Source organism: Oncorhynchus clarkii, chromosome 4 (genome assembly GCF_045791955.1).
Source record: "Oncorhynchus clarkii lewisi isolate Uvic-CL-2024 chromosome 4, UVic_Ocla_1.0, whole genome shotgun sequence".
Classification (NCBI taxonomy): Eukaryota; Metazoa; Chordata; class Actinopteri; order Salmoniformes; family Salmonidae; genus Oncorhynchus; species Oncorhynchus clarkii.
Genome location: NC_092150.1, coordinates 70,203,954 through 70,221,861, shown reverse-complemented (window position 1 = coordinate 70,221,861; position 17,908 = coordinate 70,203,954). Strand labels below are relative to the sequence as shown.

At 41.7% G+C, this 17,908-nt stretch overlaps 3 protein-coding genes across 3 annotated transcripts in view; 1 reads left to right on the top strand and 2 right to left on the bottom strand.

The window, feature by feature from the left end:
• The window catches only part of LOC139408042 (uncharacterized), a 44,259-nt gene that overhangs the window by 17,079 nt on the left and 9,272 nt on the right, over positions 1-17,908 (bottom strand). Inside the window, 8 exon segments of the mRNA XM_071151870.1 lie at positions 107-272; positions 406-454; positions 616-789; positions 969-1,081; positions 1,347-1,392; positions 1,621-1,803; positions 1,956-2,116; positions 2,667-2,914. Coding sequence (XP_071007971.1) covers positions 107-272; positions 406-454; positions 616-789; positions 969-1,081; positions 1,347-1,392; positions 1,621-1,803; positions 1,956-2,116; positions 2,667-2,914 — 1,140 coding nt within the window.
• On the bottom strand, positions 6,285-13,445 carry LOC139407210 (interferon-induced protein 44-like). The gene is made up of 7 exons (XM_071150775.1): positions 12,678-13,445; positions 12,547-12,577; positions 11,476-11,671; positions 7,488-7,640; positions 7,057-7,228; positions 6,832-6,932; positions 6,285-6,718 (listed from the first exon to the last, which is right to left on the bottom strand). The coding sequence occupies exons 1-7, from the start codon at positions 13,150-13,152 to the stop codon at positions 6,473-6,475; spliced, it is 1,374 nt and encodes a 457-aa protein (XP_071006876.1). The 5' UTR covers positions 13,153-13,445; the 3' UTR covers positions 6,285-6,472.
• LOC139407211 (interferon-induced protein 44-like) lies at positions 13,358-17,836 on the top strand. The gene is made up of 7 exons (XM_071150776.1): positions 13,358-14,134; positions 14,229-14,280; positions 14,444-14,639; positions 14,758-14,910; positions 15,251-15,422; positions 15,734-15,834; positions 15,936-17,836. The coding sequence occupies exons 1-7, from the start codon at positions 13,654-13,656 to the stop codon at positions 16,134-16,136; spliced, it is 1,356 nt and encodes a 451-aa protein (XP_071006877.1). The 5' UTR covers positions 13,358-13,653; the 3' UTR covers positions 16,137-17,836.

Below are 17,908 nucleotides of genomic sequence, written 5' to 3'. Positions count from 1 at the left end.
ACTTTTGTATATATGATCAACTTTGAGGGCTGCTTCCAAAATCTAATTAAGAACCATCTATACCCCAGGCCCAATCGCGTCTCCCTCTGACCCAGGCAGTACCCACCATGTTTGGGGGAGAAGGGGTCGTCGGCCGCATTGAGGCAGAGAATGGGCACTGTCGTCCTGGGAAGCTTGTAGTTTGGGCTGGCCTCCTGGTAGTAGTCCAGACAGGACTTATAGCCAAACAAGACTGACGTGTAGCGCTCGTCAAACTCCCGGATAGTACGTGCCTGAGAGGGTAAACACACAGGAGCGTAGGGAGAGTTAGATTTTAAAAAAGGGCACCGGCGCACAACTAATACACTCATTCTACACACAATGATATGGAACCTCATAGATAAACCATATGAAACGGGTTCTTACCTTTAGTACATGGTCCACATCCACCACAGTCTCCAACATCTTCCTGTGTCTGAGAGAAAGCGAGAGAGAGACAGATATTTGGGTTGTAATCACACCAAGGCTAGTAATGACAGGTCTTGTTCCATTTTGAAAGGCCAATAACCATGGCAACAACATTCACAGCAACACGTACATGGATACCACAACAACTAGACGACAAGTCAGTCTTACCTGTTAATGGCTTGGCACAGGTTGCTGGCGAGGTGTCGGTTGAAGATCAGGCGGTTGATTGGTTGTTCCAGCGAGGCACAGGACTCCAGCGTGTCCCAGCTGACAGACATTGTGAGGCCGGCAACAAGCCCTGCCTCACTACCCTTACGAGCCAGGTAGTTCAACAAGAGCATGCTGTGATACAGTCAGGAATAGGAGGGGTGAGGGAGAAGACAGGAGAAGCGGTAGAGAAAGACAAGAGAAGGATAGAAGATGGGGGAAAGAAGAGTGTATAGAGAGGGAGAAAAAAAACTATATGAACAGACTTAAGCAGTTATAACCTCTAAGCATTTTCTTCCTTTCTAAGCACTTACCCTCCCAGAGACACGCCGGTGCCCAGCAGAGGGGCTTGTGGGAAGAGTTCCCTGACATGGAGGACCACCCGCTCCAGGTCCGAGGTGTCCGCCGCACAGAAGGTCATTGGGGTCTGGGGGAGAGGGGGGGGGGGTAGGTTACTGGGGCAGGACTGGGATCATCAGTCTACTGGGAGAGAAGACATGGGCTGACATGTGGATGAGACTATGAGTCTGAAGCGCTGCACAGACCTTATGTTACATTCTTGATGTTTGTGTGCAATGTAACCTTTGAACAGAAGTATAATGTCTTATCAAACTGCTTGCAAAATTGCATTGTGGCAGACCCTGGTGGAATATGCATGATAGTGCACTTAAAAAGGCATTCCCTAAATTTACCAGTAGTTCTTCTCCTCCAAACCCTCTATTGTTGAAGACCACACATCTGGGGAAACAGAGAGACAAAGATCTAACCTCAGATTCCAAACCTCAGCACAGTGACAAAGAGCCCCATGTCGGTGTTTCTCAACTCCAGATGACAATCAAGTTACCATACTGCACTGTAAAACCAATCTAGTCCAATCCAGAACAAACAAGAACGTATTCGAGATTAAACCAAGGATTCCATATAGCATGACAGGTAAAGTGAAAGGTCATGGCCTCTCAGGCTGACCTGTATCCGCGGCGGGTGGCTTGGCTGACGGCGTGGAGGACGTAGGTCTGACGACTGTTCCCTGTGAGGCCCGGCAGGATGAGCACTGTGGGACGAGAGTAGCATTCTGGGTAGGCAGCGCTGTCCCCGTTATCTACCCAGTCCAGAGAGATCTGACCTCCGTCAGCCGTCCTGATCAACTCACTGAGGATAGTGGAGGAGACAGGAGGGTTAGTCTTTTAAGTGAATAACGTTTCAAATGGTATACAGTAGGTTGGCCCAATATGCAGATGACTAGAGAGGTTATGGGTAGAGAGGAAGGAAGGAAGGAAGTTGTGGGTTCTGGGTTGTTTTACTTCCTGTAGTCGACCTGGGGGCTGGACTTGATGAGCACTCTGACCAGTGTCTGCAGCCGGCCTCCCCAGCACCAGGGAGTAGGGCTGAAGGGCTCAGCCACCACGGGGCAGTGCCTCTGTAGGAACACACGGAATGCATCGCTACACACCAGGACTGGTGTCTGAGGGTGAGAGAGAGAGAGGACATGGGTATGTGAGCATGTGTGTGTTTAAGCAAAAGGGACTAATCAAAGATGTGTACAGGAGTAAGTGTGGGTGTGAGAGAGACAGAGGGAGAATGAAAGAGAAGATGGAAATGGGTGAAAACAGTGTGGAATAAGCAGAGACAACCAGACAGACAATCACACACTGTGGGACATATATTCTGCGAGCTGTAGTGGTTGGGCAATGGAACAAAATCTGCATATGAGTAAAAGGTGCTGGGGAACAGTGGATGAAAGCATATCTTACAGGGTGCAGGCCTAATTTATATCCGATAGGGGTATCAAGTCCAATATCTATACAATATTGGGTGCTAACTTATTTGGTTCTTACAACCTGCTCTAAAAACTAAGGTGAGGGATGGACATAATGCAAGTGCCTGCAGATAGAGGTATGAAGCACTCAAGAGTAAAATACTAGAGGTTAAATGAGACGGAGCTCAGATGCACATGCTCTCAAAGCCAGAAGACAGTACCCCGAAGGCAGCTAGTCTCTGGCTGAGCGACTGACCTGGCCCTCACGGCCCCAGAGGTAGTACAGGGCAGCGGTGATGGTGGCGAGGACAACCGTGTAGGGTCTGTAGATGTTCTCCAAACACACTTTCCATAGGTCGGAGTGAGACAGCAGCATGACAGTGCTGTGATGACACACGAATGCAAACACACTCGTCAGGGGGGATTTGCGGAGGCAGAATGTCAACGTACAGAGGTCCGAGGGCGTTAGACTCTTACTAGCTACGGAGTGCCTATTAATAAAGAGTTAAGCCTAGTAAAACAATATATATATCAAAGCGAAACGTTGTCACAGCAGTTACAGAACAGATGCGTACTGTTTCTTATCAATGAGATGCCCTTCAGGTTACAACGTAACCGGGTCCGCGTTTTAGCAGCTTGCGACAGAAGGTCAACAATGTTTCAAGCGTCAATCAAAAGTGGGGAAGTTAGGTGGATATTCTCAAACACTGATAGCCTACTGACTGCAAAAAAAAGTGTTGAAACAAAGTAGCAACTCTGGCCTGCTTTGGCAAGATGATCCTGGGAGAAAACCTCGTTGGTATAGCCTACATCCAGAGAAACTCGCTCACTACTCCCAGTAAACGCAAATCGTGGACGAATACACAAAAAAAAACATTAAACGTTAACAATAACATATAAGTCAGTCGGCGTCACAGAAACAGTTACATAGCCTAGCTAGCTAATGTCACTAGGGCAACCTCCAAGTAATACAGCTGTCCGTAAACCTGCCTTGACAAGAAACATCTAAAGATGCGCCTTTCGGGTGTTATCTTCTCCTCTATTCGTGTCAAACTTGGTAATTCTGCAACGAAATCGTTTTCATTTAAATTGAATCAATCGAATAAAAAGCAACAACTCAGTTCCGGATCGGCACCGTTATTGTATTTCTCTGCCCTTGTCGACTCATCCGTTCTTCTTCTTTGGAATTATGTTGCAGCTCAGCAGTTAGCTAGATAATGCAATATCTCCAACTGTTGGGCTGGGGTGGGATGGGGATTGAGAGACAGACCTTATTCTCAATTAGACTACTCAACTTCTGCGCTTTCTCTCCTCCGTCCTCTCTCGCCTCCTTTTGAAAAAGGTCCAAGATAATTGAAGAGAGGAGGCGATTGGGACGAGAAATTGGAAATGGCAGCGAGTAGTGAGGACGGAATGGAGGAAAAGTTGGTGAAGCAACAGCTGTGCTGGATTGAGAACAATATGTGTGTCAGTGTTGATGGTATGGAGCGGTAGGATGAGGTTCAAGGACGTGAATGGTCGGTAGTTGAAAAACAGGAAGAAGAGAGCTCATGATACAGAAAGCATTGGCGCATCTAGTAAAGAAAGCATAAGGGTCAAGGTAGGAAGCAAGAGTAATGATGTGTTGGTGGAAAGTGGTGATAGTGTTTGATGAGACAACAGGGCCTCACTTACACCTTATCTGACTAACTAATGTCGTAGAGAAAAGTGGGTGAAGTGAAATTAGCTTGGTTCATTGGAAATGGTAGAGTGTTAATATTGTGTGGTAGCCAGGCTCAGCAAGAGAAGAATCTGAAAATGGAAAATGGGAAGGTGATTAAAAGCCACGTCCCTGGTGCATATGCTAGATTGAGTAGAGTCATCACTGGGCTCTCAATATCTATGTCCACAGATGATACTGAAGAAAATGTGAAGGGAGGCAGAGTGATTGAGGCCAAAAGATTGATCAGTAGGAAAGAGGGTCAAAGAAGTGAAAGCTTATTAGTGATGCTGAGGTCTGAGAAAGTCAGATAGGATTCCTTAGTTGCAATGTTATGTAATTAGCCCCATATGCACTGCAGTGTTTTAAATGCCAAATAATGGGACATGTAGCTAGCTGCTCAGTGTAAAGGAAAGAAAAGATGTGTGAAGGAGCGCATGATTACAGTGAATGTGGAAGCAATGTGAAGGTTAAATGCTGAATTGTGGGGGAGAACACTGCAGCATTTGGTGGATGCCAGGTACAGAGAGAGGCTAGAGGTTCAGCGATATAGGATCAGTCATGATGTATCATATGCAGATGCCGTAAAACAGATTGTTAGAAATACAATGTGGACTGATGGATCTTACATGGATGTAACCTGTAGTAAGTAGACCTACTGTCTGTCGGGGCTGGTGCTTCTGGGTGAAATTAGCAATTAATTTGGTTTAGAATTTTATTTTCATGGTAGTACAGAATTGAGAAGATCGTGATTGATCGTACATTCCATCACTGTAGGTGGCGGCATGCACTTTAAATGTAGGGAGAGAGTCACTGGTACTTCCTGTTTCAGTTTTTGCTTGTTAGCAGGAGTCAGGAGGATAGAGTTATGGTCAGATTTGGCAAATATATGGCTTTGTATTTCTGTGTCTGTAATAAGGGTGATTTTGAGTTTTTCTTCGCCTCTAGATCCACAGGTGACATGCTGGTAAAAATGAGGTAAGGAGTTCAGTTTCCCTGCATTAAAATCACTGACCACTAGGAGCGCTGACTATGGATGTGCATTTTCTTGTTTGCTTATGGCCCAACACAGTTCGAGTGCAGTCACTGCCAGCATCGGTTTGTAGCGGTAAATAGACAGCTACGAAAAATATAGATGAAATCTCTCTTGGTAAATAGTATGGTCGGCAGCTTATCGTGGGATATTCTAACTCAGGCAGCACTAAGAAAACAAATATGATGATTTTTCATGCAGGTGTAATTACAACTGACATTTTGAGTAATGTTACTCAACTGAAGCTCTATTGAAACACCCAGTGTGAATCCCCTATGTGGGCTATCTACATCATCCATCTGTATCCTGGCAGAATCAGGGGCTCAGGCCCCTCTGCGCTCCAAAGCAGCCCGAGAGCTTCAAGTTCCTCGCTATCCACATCAATAAGGAATTATCACGGTCCACACATACACCCCCCCAGCTTTTGTAAAATGTACTTAGCAAAAAAACACAAAAAAATATACTCACCCTAATCCTTTTCATAACTTTAGCCAACTAAATCTACCTACATATTGAACTTCTATCCTCTCAGGCCAGAGGCACAATGTATGAATTTATGTTTGGATCAGAATCGCTGTTATAATCATTGGCCAGTACTTAGAATTAAGTAAAACCACAAGTCCAAATTCTTATCTCTGTCCATGGCTAATTTAGGAAAGGGCCAATTTTATCTGACCTGAGGACAACACAAGTTGCAACAATTAAATTCTGTCAATGACATTTGGCTTGATGTGATGGGTGTGAAGCCAAATCCAAACTGGCTTCCCTTGACACTTTTCTTTGGTGTGCCAGAACCATTCACAGTTGAGCTCACTCAGTTTAGCTCAACACTTGGCTGTTATTGTCAACAACAAAAAATATCAAGGGAGGCCAAATTCTCACTAGATTCCCTTGCATTCAATGCTACTGGTGGCAACAATATCAATCTTTTTGACCAGACAGCATCAGCTAGATGGGCTACAGAGACAGAGGGGCGCTGTTTAGCTCGCTCGGATGCTTTCTCCAGTGAGATAGATGCAGACTCTTGCAAATTGAAGGAAAAAAATAGTGTATGTTATTTGTACATTTTGTAGGGAACCACTGGCATCCACGTCACTGTTTCAAAGTATACAATAGGCCAACATAAAATCTAACAGACATTGTCATCTTCTCATTGGTTTATTGTACAACAACATACTTTGTCTCACTTGAATTAACTTGTTATTTTTAAACCTAATAAACATAAGTAGGTTCCAACATCTGGAGAGAAAAAAATTACACCCAAAAGAAAACAAAGAAAACATTATCCAATCACAATAAACAACTGCACATGATTTCTCACCAATGGTTACTAGTCAAATATTAAAAGGTTACTGGGCTTGTTGTGAAATTCTGCAGATGGAGGTTCTGCAGATGCATCTGCAGTGGTGGGAGGGTGGTTTTCCTCATATGTGTCGTCCACAGCTTGGAGAATGTGATGAACTGCACTCAGCAGCAGGATGTCAGTGTTGCAGCTCAAAGACAGTTCACTGGAATAGTTCTTCACTGGAAGCACATAGGACACTGGCAAACCCACCACCTCTGCTGCCTTCTGCATCTGTGGCACAGCAAAACATATGATAGATTGCAAATAAAACTTTAAAAAATACTGTTCCATCATATTATTGAGTGAATCTAAATTGATTAAAACGTTTGAATTACTTAACCTACCTTCTCCTGTAAGATGCGGCTGGAGTAGACAAACTTCACATCCTCTTGGATGGCATGACACACCTGGTCCACATGGGTCAACAGAACCACCTGGGGGATGTCTGGAGAGGACGGTGTCATGTGTGTGAGGGAGAGAGTGAGAAATCAGTTATAGCTATGATCTGCAGTTAAACATAACATCAACTGATATCAAACTTGCCCTCTGAAGTTTTGGGATGAGCTCACCCAGATCTGCGATCTCAGCTTGAAGTGTCCTCAGTGTCTCTGTAAGGTCATCACTGGTGGACATGATTTGGCAGGCATTCAGAACGAACACCGCACAATGGATTTGGTCATTTATCGATGGAACAGGTCTGTAACCTGAAGTCTCAGCTTTGATGGGCGCTTCACTTTGAAACTATTGTGTGGGAGAATCATTTTATTGATGAGAAGCAAAGAAAACAGATACTGTACATTTAGTATATTTATCAAAGTTGGTTATAACAGCATCAACAATAAAACATTTAAAAAGTAGGCCTTCCAAGTTTACATGTGTCAAATGTGGACAAACCATAGCAAGCAATATAGGCCCATCTCTTCTGATATTTATCCTCAGTAAGACTAAGGGTTTTTAAAATCTTGATTGTATTGTTACATTTAGATAGGTAATACTATACATCATGTCCCTCGGGGGCATATCCCTTGATAACAGCCAGTGCGTCTGTGAGAGTCAGGCCAGTCCTCTCGCCGTCCCCCAGAGCCAACACATCACAAAGGGTCAGAGCTGTGGGCTTCCCCCCTCTCTCTGACCGGATGTCATACGACTTCAGCTGGATAGATAAGGAGAGCGGACAGTGTTTTGAGAGCACGTTTTTTTAGACAAACTCAGACGACTGCTAAAGAGACAGACATACCTAACACACATTTCCTCATCCCTCCCAACCACAGGGCGAGTCCTCACACACATGAACACATTGATATGGAAGACCAGATGTTCCCAAACATCAAGCATGTCTCTGTCTGCTACAAATTATACTCATTGGGTTTCTCTATCTCAGTCAAGGCACTATCTACAGTATCTTAAAGATGCTAGTGAGTCTACACCACTTGCAGTCTTCCCATTTTTCTGCCTTAAAATGTCATATTAAAAGGGATTAAATTAGATTATTTTTCCCTACAGATGTAAACAACCTATTCCATATATTCAAAGTGAAAGAAAAAGACATTTTAAAAATGTATTCAAAATAAATCAATGAATTTGTCTTGATTTTGTCTTCATACCCGAGAGTTAATACTTGGTGGACCACATTTGGCAGCCATTACAGCTGTGAATCATCTCGAATAATACATTCCACCAACTTTGCACAACTCTTAGGGCAGCATACAGTGCCTTCAGAAAGTATTCACACACCTTGACTTTTTCCCACATTTTGTGTTACAGCCTGCATTTACACACCCAATCCCCCATAATGTAAAAGTGGAATTATGTTTTTAGAAATGTTTACTAATTCATGAAAACTGAAATGCTGAAATGTAAACCCCTTTATTATGGCAGGCCCAAAAAAAGTTCAAATATGTTTTGGGCCAAAAGGGCACAGCATGGAGGCGTTGCTGTGTTGTTTGCAAGATTAAGTCTCCCATCACATGCACCACATGCTCAGTGACCCTCTGCTTTACATCAGAAAGAGACTGCTATGGCATCTGGCATCAGCAGCAGAATATTGTCTAGAGTTTTGGCAAAGTTGGTGGGGTTATATCGCAAAGTGGGTGGGGGCTAGGATCAGTATGTTATATCTGGAGTACTTTTCCTGTCTTATCCGGTGTCTTGTGTGAATTTAAGTCTGCTCTCTCTTTCTCTCCTTCTTTCTCTCAGAGGACCTGAGCCCTTGGACCATGCCTCAGGACTACCTGCCATGATGACTCCTTGCTGTCTCCAGTCCACCCGGCCTTGCTGCTGTTCCAGTTTCAACTGTTCTGCCTGTGGCTATGGAACCCTAAACTGTTCATTTTTACTCTTGAGGTGCTGTCCTGTTGCACCCTCTACAACCACTGTGATCTCCACCCGGCACAGCCAGAAGAGGAATGACCACCCTTCATAGCCTGGTTCCTCTCTAGGTTTCTTCCTAGGTTTTTGCCTTTCTAGGGAGTTTTTCCTAGCCATCGTGCTTCTACACCTGCATTGCTTGCTGTTTGGGGTTTTAGGCTGGGGCTATATAAATTGATTTGATAGAGGACTGAGGGTCTTCCAAATATTGAAAGTGTGTTAGATTACCATTTTGGTATTTTGTATATAGTTATTTGTTTCAAAATGTATACCTTCACCAATTTGGCCACTTGGGTACATGTGGGCTACTTGTGTGGGACACCTGGGTGACTTCTTGATAAATTTCATGTAGCACACTCATTTTGGAAGTTATCATTCTGAAACTTTGCACAAGTACTGTTGCCCTCTTATATTTTCCACTGAAATTGTCCCCATCATCCTATCTGAATGTTTGTTTTATCTTGTTCATTTTAAAGATGATGATACAAAAATGAAAATAAAAAACATATGGTTTTTTCATTGTTTTATCTAAACCAGATCTATTGTGTTATATTCTCCTACATTCAATTCACATTTACACAAACTTCAGAGTGTTTTCTTTCAAATGGTACCAAGAATATGCATATCCTTGGTTCTGTGCCTGAGCTACAGGCTGTTAGATTTGGGTATGTCTTCAGGCAGAAATTGCACAAAGTAGGGGGGAGCTCTAAGAGGTTTTAAACATGTTATAAAGGAAATACTGTAACTTGGAATGTATACCCACTACATATACAAAGTTTCCATACTATGCGTTGTGCATGTAATATGACAAATTATGAAAGTGTTTTTGTTAAGAGAGGGATGTATTTTGACAAGCTATAAGATAATTGTTTTCCATAATATTTACATACTGAGTAGTTACCGCCCGGAGAGAGGTCAGGGAGCGTGCCAGCCTGCCAGAACCGCCCCTTTTGAGCAAACTATATAAATGATGGGTTAAGAAAAAACACATCAGAACAGAAAAACGTGAAGCTGTCCTCTTCCAAAGTGAATTGAAGTAGGACTATCCTATTACTCAGCTCAAACCATCGATACGGCTGGCTAGCCTATCTTCAAAGAAGCCTCTTCAAGAGTGAATGGAACGAAAGTCAACTCTGTAGTTCTGTTCAGGACTTCACGACAAGTCACCGGATACTGGACAATGACAAAGAAGGACAACAATAGAAGACTTGTTGGAACCATTTCGGACTATCAAAGCCTTACAAGCGTGCCGCGAAAAGGCCCAAACCCCTTTCCAAGGCTGCCCTGTTCACCAAGAGACCCCCGGCGAACCCAGGCATTTCACGTAAATACATTCATAATTTCTTACTCAAAGCGGGTGGCGGTTTGTGGTCAAAGTATATGGTTACTGTAGGTGAGAGTACTTTCTGAATGTACCAATGTTAAGTGTCTCTGTCCCTTTCTCTCCATCTCTTCTTTAACAAGCATCAACATTGTTGTCATTCCACTAGGGGCCTGTTTTCAGCGTATTACGTCTCCAGTCAATAACAGGTGCAGAGTGTGTATGTTTATCCTGTGTTCCCACTTAATTAGCTAGTAAATAAATAATTAAACCAATTTGTGTGGTACTGAATCATAAGTAAGGTTACGACTGTTCAGAATGATGATATGATACGAGGTTATGATTAATAAGTTGACTGTTTATATGATGTGATAGGTAAATACCTTTTAGAGTTTCATTCGGGAGATGGTAACTCTTTAAAAAACTGCTCTTGTGGTGCCCCAAATCCTAATGAGTTAATTGTTACATGATTAAGTTAATCAGGTAACAATTAAACATACTTAGTTAATTAGATAAATGACAGTCTTCAGATGAATTTTAAAGTCAAGTCACGACAAAAGCAATTATACTGAACAAAAATATATACTCAACGTGCAACAATTTCAACGATTTAACTAAATGTATCTACCCCTACAAAAAACGTCTATAAATTATAATCCACATAATTCACATTTCCTGTTGGCGTGGCTACACGTGGTCTGCAGTTGTGAGGCTAGTTGGACATACTGCCAAATTCTCTAAAATGACGATGGAGGCGACTTAAATTAACATTTAATTCTCTGCCAACAGCTCTGGTGGACATTCATGCAGTCAGCATTCCAATTGCACGCTCTCTCAAAACATGAGACATCTGTGGCATTGTGTTGTGTGACAAAACTGCACATTTTAGAGTGGCCTTTAATTGTCCCAAGCACAAGTTGCACCTGTGTAATTATCATTCTGTTTAATCAGCTTCTTAATATGCCACATATTTCTGGTTGATGGATTTTCTTGTCAAAGGAGAAATGCTCACTAACAGGGATGTAAACAAATTTGTGCACAAAATTTATGAGAAATCAGCTTTTTCTACATACAGAAAATTTCTGGGATCTTTTTACATGTTGCGTTTATATTTTTGTTGTGTATAAAATAATGTAGATTAGGTTGTGTAGATCGAAAGGAAAATAAATAAGTGGATCCCTTTTTAGATTACATTTTAAGGCAGCAAAATGTGAAGACTGTGCAATGGGTGTGTAGACCTTCACTAGGCACTGTTTGTATCATGCAAAATACTCCTTGTTACAGATTATTTACTTTATACCTTCTTGATGAAGCCCTTTGTTGCAGTGCCAATAAAAGGCAGGAGAAGGACTCTTCCGAACATCACAGATCTGACAGAGTTGATGAAGCTGGATTTTCCTGACCCAGGAGGACCCATCAGCAGAACTCTGACCCGGTTTAAAGACCGGCAGGCCGGTTTGAAGGAGACCAGATTCTTCCTCAGTGACCCCCTCCCTCTGGTTAAATGGAATTGCACAGAAATAGTCATAATATTACTTCAGATCAGACCTGGGTTGAAATAAGTGCTGTCAGAGTTAATCAGATAACTCAAGTTAACATTTTGACATTTAGTGCACTCATTTTTTTATTGTGATTAATCGCATTGTCTGAAAGCGTTGGAAATACTCTAAACATCCAAAATAGATCTATACAGCTAAAATGTACAATGCCATGTAAAAACTAGTTGACACTGAGGTTAAAGAAAATGTGCTTTTAAATGTACCTAATTTGGTAGTTACTTTAGACAACATCAGACGTCAATATACTTGAAATGTTTTTTTTGCATGGAAAATTGTAAATAACAGCTCTATTTGAGCAAATACGGAATTTACCATTAATCGCAATTAAATCAAAGCAAATCCTGCAAATAACTCAATAAAACAATGTTCTTGTTTGACAGCCCAAGTTCAAAGACATGCTTAAGTATTTGTATTTTAACTACTTATTTTCTATGTATTTGCAAATAATGTTTCCTATGATGACTATTTGAAACTATTTTCAAATAGGCTACTTGTTTCCAAATATATTTAAAATACCCCTAGCACCAAACAGACCTGGGTTCAAATACAAATGTCTTTGAAAATACACTTGTCAATGTATGAGTATTTTCAAATACATTTCCAAATATTCAACAGCTTGTATTTTCTAAGAAAATATATCCTAAAACTTACTTTGAAATGTAGTCTATGTGAAAGTCATTGAAAAACCTTATAGTATTCGCACCCAGGTCTGCATCAGGCTTCAAATAGTGTTTCTAGTTGTCATAGCAGAAGCAGACTGCTTAAAGTTAATGAATGTTGGACTCCGTAAATTAATTCACAATGTGACCTACTCCACAGTCCATGGCAGCTCCCTCCGTGCACCTTGAATATAAAATGAATAAGAGCATAATCACTACAAATAACAGTACAATAATGACAGAAATTAAAAATGAATTTGGGTGACGAATATAGTTATATTTACTTCCAACTCGATACAGCTCAACATCCAGGTACTCCGGCTCCCGCCAACAACCCTGGTGATACATAATATCCCACGATTCCACGCAAATGGATCTATTCTCGGTGTACAACTTTAGACAATCCCCAAACGTCACGCAACCATTTGACATAGCGGTTGAAAAATGCGTCGCCTTAGACTTAGAGTCATCCAGAACAGGGAAGTGTGTTACTTCTTGATGGTTTATTTCGAAGGCAAATGCGTCTTGGTCCTCACTCTCATTAGACGATTTACTCAGGTAACCCCCCTTTACATCCCCAGAATTGAAATACACTATTACAACGAATCTTCCTTCTTTGTCAAATTTAGATCTCAACGTATGCATGTTGAACCCATGGCGGCTTCCCTTGTAGAGCAGGTGAAGTTGGGCAGGTTCGGGAAGGAGCTTCAACAAATGCGTCTCTTGCTCCAAACTCAATGCAGCTACTACTGAAGCCATTAAAAAACGTGATGTCACGATGAAATCTACTACAGCTATGCAAATAAAATAATTCCAAGTCTTATCTCTGAGCCGGTTTAATGGATAGCCTACGAACCCGCACCAAATCAATAGTAGGCCTAGAGTGTTTCCGAGAAATGAAACCTGTCACCAATCACAAAATATTAGCCAACCCACCCTAGGCTACCAGGAAAATAGAATAGTTGTTTACGAATTGCTCACCCTCCCAATGCCTTCATGTCCGGTCCTTTGGGCGCAGTTATTTTGTGCACAGTAAATGTGGGTTGGGCTACAGTAAGTTTCGTTTTTGTGGAATATCTCACCTCGGATAGTCAGTTATTTAGGCATATGTGGATATGGCCATTCCACAGTGAGACCATTATTGATTGCGGTGCGGACATTTTTACCAAACAGACTACTTTTGGAAATAGGCACACATATTTGATTTGCATATAGCTCGTTGATTTCGTAGCAGGCTAGTTATCTCCGCTTGATTTCTCCATGGCCCATGCAGCCGTATCTGCACTGGATTTGGGAAGCGAGAAACAGTTGTTACAGTTTTTTCCCAAACCTGTCCGACTTCACCTGCTCTACAAGGTGCCCCACCGTGGATTTAAGATGAGCGATTTGATTTCTAAATTCGATCAAGAGGGAAGATTCGTCGTAATCGTTTATTTGGAATCCGGCACGATGAAGGGGGGATATATGAGTAAACGACCTGGTTTTTATTGCCAAGAGGACAGAGGGGCATTTGTCTTCGAAATAGACCATCAAAAAGCAAACGTCTTTCCTGTCGTGAAGCACCATAATTCAATCATTTTTAATAAAGAAAAAATAGGCTTTGGGGGTTGCCTAAACATTTACAGCAATAAGGACAAAACACTCTGTGTTGATGTGGGGTTCGATGATACCTACACACCCACGGATTGGAGTGACGAGTTTGAGGTGCCCTTCATGGTTGTGGAGTTGCATCGCATTCAAAGTAATTCTGCCCCAATACAATGTGATGAATTAAATGTACTCTCTGAAAATGTAGTCTAGGCCTACTGTAATTGTTTGTTATTTTTATGTTCAAGGTGTTGGAGACATGCTGCTGAACCCTTGGAGGGAGCTGTCGTGGACTGAGAAGTAGGTCACATTGGAAATTAATTTCCTGAATCTATCAATAACAAAGTAATCTGTTCTACACCAGTAGAGGCTAGTCTGTGGCTTAGTATTGGTGGTCTAAAAGCCGTCTGCAGGCTGTCTGATGTAATATTACGACTCTTTCTATGATGTCCCATTTTACCAGAGAGAGGGGGTCACTGAGGAAGAATCTGGTCTCCTTCAAACCGGCCTGCCAGTCTCTGAACCAAGTCAGGGTTCTGCTGATGGGTCCTCCTGGGTCAGGAAAATCCAGCTTCATCAACTCTGTCAGATCTGTGATGTTCGGAAGAGTCCTTCTCCTGCCTTTTATTGGCACTGCAACAAAGGGTTTCAACAAGAAGGTATAGTGTCTGTTTTTAGCATATAAGATTGATAATGCCTTGACAGAGATAGAAAGTTGTCTGAGTTTGTCTCTTACAAAAGACTGACAACATTGTTGGCCTCTCTCTATCTACCCAGCTGAAGTCATATGACATCCGGTCAGAGAGAGGAGGGAAGCCCACAGCTCTGACCCTGTGTGATGTGTTGGCTCTGGGGGACGGTGAGACGACTGGCCTGACCCTCCCAGACGCACTGGCTGTCATCAACGGGCACGCCCCCGAGGGACACAAGGTAGGTAGCATTTGTTTTCTTTCTGGGAGTAGCAATGTCTTCATGATGATTCCTAGCCTTGCTTGGGATAAAGATCAAAGGAACCTCCATGTAATATTTTACTGAAGATGTTATATTATTAACATGTTATGCATATTATTCACTTTGTAACCAACATACACACATTATAGCTAACATAGGGACAGGGCCGTGAACCCAGGCCACTGGGTTGCATTGTGTCAATAGGGTTAACCCACTTTGTGGGAATTATAACATGGCTCATTACTGGATCGCAACAATATTAATTAATTTGTTATGTTTGCTTTTTATGGCAACACAATGACGTTGTCCAACACAATAGTTTCAAAGTGAAGCGCCCATCAAAGCTGAGACTTCAGGTTACAGACCTGTTCCATCGATAAATGACCAAATCCATTGTGCGGTGTTCGTTTTGAATGCCTGCCAAGTCATGACCACCAGTGAGGACCTTACAGAGACACTGAGGACACTTCAAGCTGAAATCTCAGACCTAGGTGAGATTTCAGAAACACACACACATTGACTACTGTATCCAGATGTAGGATCTTCATTTGAGCCAGTTTGCTACAGCAGGAAATGTGAATTATTATGTGGATTATAATTAATTCACATTTTTACAGAGGTTGATACAATTTACATAAGGAAAATCAGTCTGAAATGTCAACGTGGAAATTACAAACTTCCGAAGACTTTTTAAAACTCAAATACACTACAAGTTTGCATTTCCTGCTGTGCAGGAACATTCTCAACAGCAAAAGAGTGATACAATTAAGATCCTACATCTATATGACACCGTCCTCTCCAGACATCCCCCAGGTGGTTCTGTTGACCCATGTGGACCAGGTGTGTCATGCCGTCCAAGAGGATGTGAAGTTTGTCTACTCCAGCCGGATCCTACAGGAGAAGGTAGGCCTACTTCAAAAGTTGAAGATTAGGTGTAGCATAATGTGTTGTAAAACCATTATATCTGCAATCCATCTTCAATCTTATGTTTTGCTGTGCCACAGATGCAGAAGGCAGCAGAGGTGGTGGGTTTGCCAGTGTCCTATGTGCTTCCAGTTAAGAACTACTCCAGTGAGTTGTCTGTGAGCTGCAACACTGACATCCTGCTGCTGAGTGCAGTTCATCACATTCTCCAAGCTGTGGACGACACATTTGAGGATTACTGCCCTTCAACCCCTGCAGATGCCAGTCCAGTGACGGTTTAATGTTTGATAAGTAACTGGGTAGAAGGGTGTTGTGCTGCAATGCATGTGTCATTAGCAGTGTTGGGAGTAGTTACTTGAAAAAGTAATATTACATGAAAGTAACGCATTACTTGTTATATTACTTTGTGTTGCTTTCATGAAAATAAATCTCAAAATCTTAGTTTGTTTAACTTTCTGAGCCTCAGAGGGAGGTAAGCCACGCACACTCTACAAAAGATAGGTTCATCTAATTCTTTTTTTTTTCTCCTTCAACCCAATCAGGAATATCTTGGTCACAACTATTTCCTAAGTGGTGTAGTCTGATCTATTCACTGATGTATTTATGTTTGCATTGAAGATTTATACCAAAGTATACGTAGCCTCTCACACAAGACAACCTTTTTATGCACTGTGAGATGCACAGGAGGTTGTTGGCACCTTAATTGGGGAGGATGGGCTTGTGGTAATGGCTGGAGCGGAATCAGTGGAATGGTATCAAATACATCAAACACATGGTTCCATGCATTTGATGCCATATCGTTCAGTTCCAGCCATTATAATGAAGAGTCCTCCCCTCCGCAGCCTCCACTGGTGAGATGTAGGCTAAGCATTGTTGTTTTCATCCATTTTAAAATCAAGAAAATATCGCCCTACTTTTCTGTAAATTCAACCATCTAAATCAATCATTCCATGTGTCCTCCTTTGGCTTGATATAAAACAAATTGTACACATTGATAATCCACAAACTGCAGCCATATTCCAGCGCACTGATCATAAAATTTAAAGTCTGTCTAAACAATGCGCAATGGTAATTTATAGTCTATATGCATAGGCAATAGGCATACATACAAAACTACGAGTAGACCATGCTATTTGCTGAATAATTTCATGAAGATGGATAATTTGGAACAGGGAAATCATTTGAAGAGAGTCTGTTGTCAGATAAATTCCCTCGCATTGGGAAAGTTAAACTAATGAAAAAATAAAGGTAGAAAAATAGGAATTGACTATTTATGTCATCCAATGAAATGGATGTTGTTGCACAACCGAGCCTATTATATAAGCAAAACTTCTGTATTTCCTTTTCATTCGCAATATTCCGCCAGTGCGACCATTGCATAGAGCGCACACTTGCCACGAGACGGTGAAGCCCTCTACTGGATTTGCTATCACAGAAGCGATCAATGGCAAATATCAGAGGTGCGCCCTCTATCAATTTTTATTGACAGCTGTCGTGACAATTCTCCAAATAGCTTTCTCTGCTCGCCGGAGGACCAAATGACGAAACAAGTCCAGATCAGATCATGGAAACGGTGGGGAAATATTTTCTGAATAAGTAACGCTTTACTTCCCCAACATCGGTCATTAGAATATGTTTGTAATGTCTATATATGTCTTTAAATGGTACTGTGAGCTCATGGATTTAAATGGAGTTCATAGGTTGGTTATTTTTCAAGATACTGTCTTTCACCATTGTTATTTTTTTCTGCTCTGTTTCAAATGTCATTAACTCAGTTTTTGCTGAAACCTAAGGCCTCTTAGGTTATTTTAAACAACTTGCCATTGGAGTACAGTCAACATAATAGTCATTGCAATATAAAAATGTAGAACAAACTATTGTTTTGTACTTAACAGCTAGCCATCAACGTGCTTCTGATCATTGGAAATATGAACATGTAAAAACAAATATGTATTTCAATAAAATGTCTACTTGTTCCAAAGATATTCCTAGGTTTTACACACAAGAGTAAAAAATACGGAATGTTTTATTATTTCCACTTCATAAACTGAAG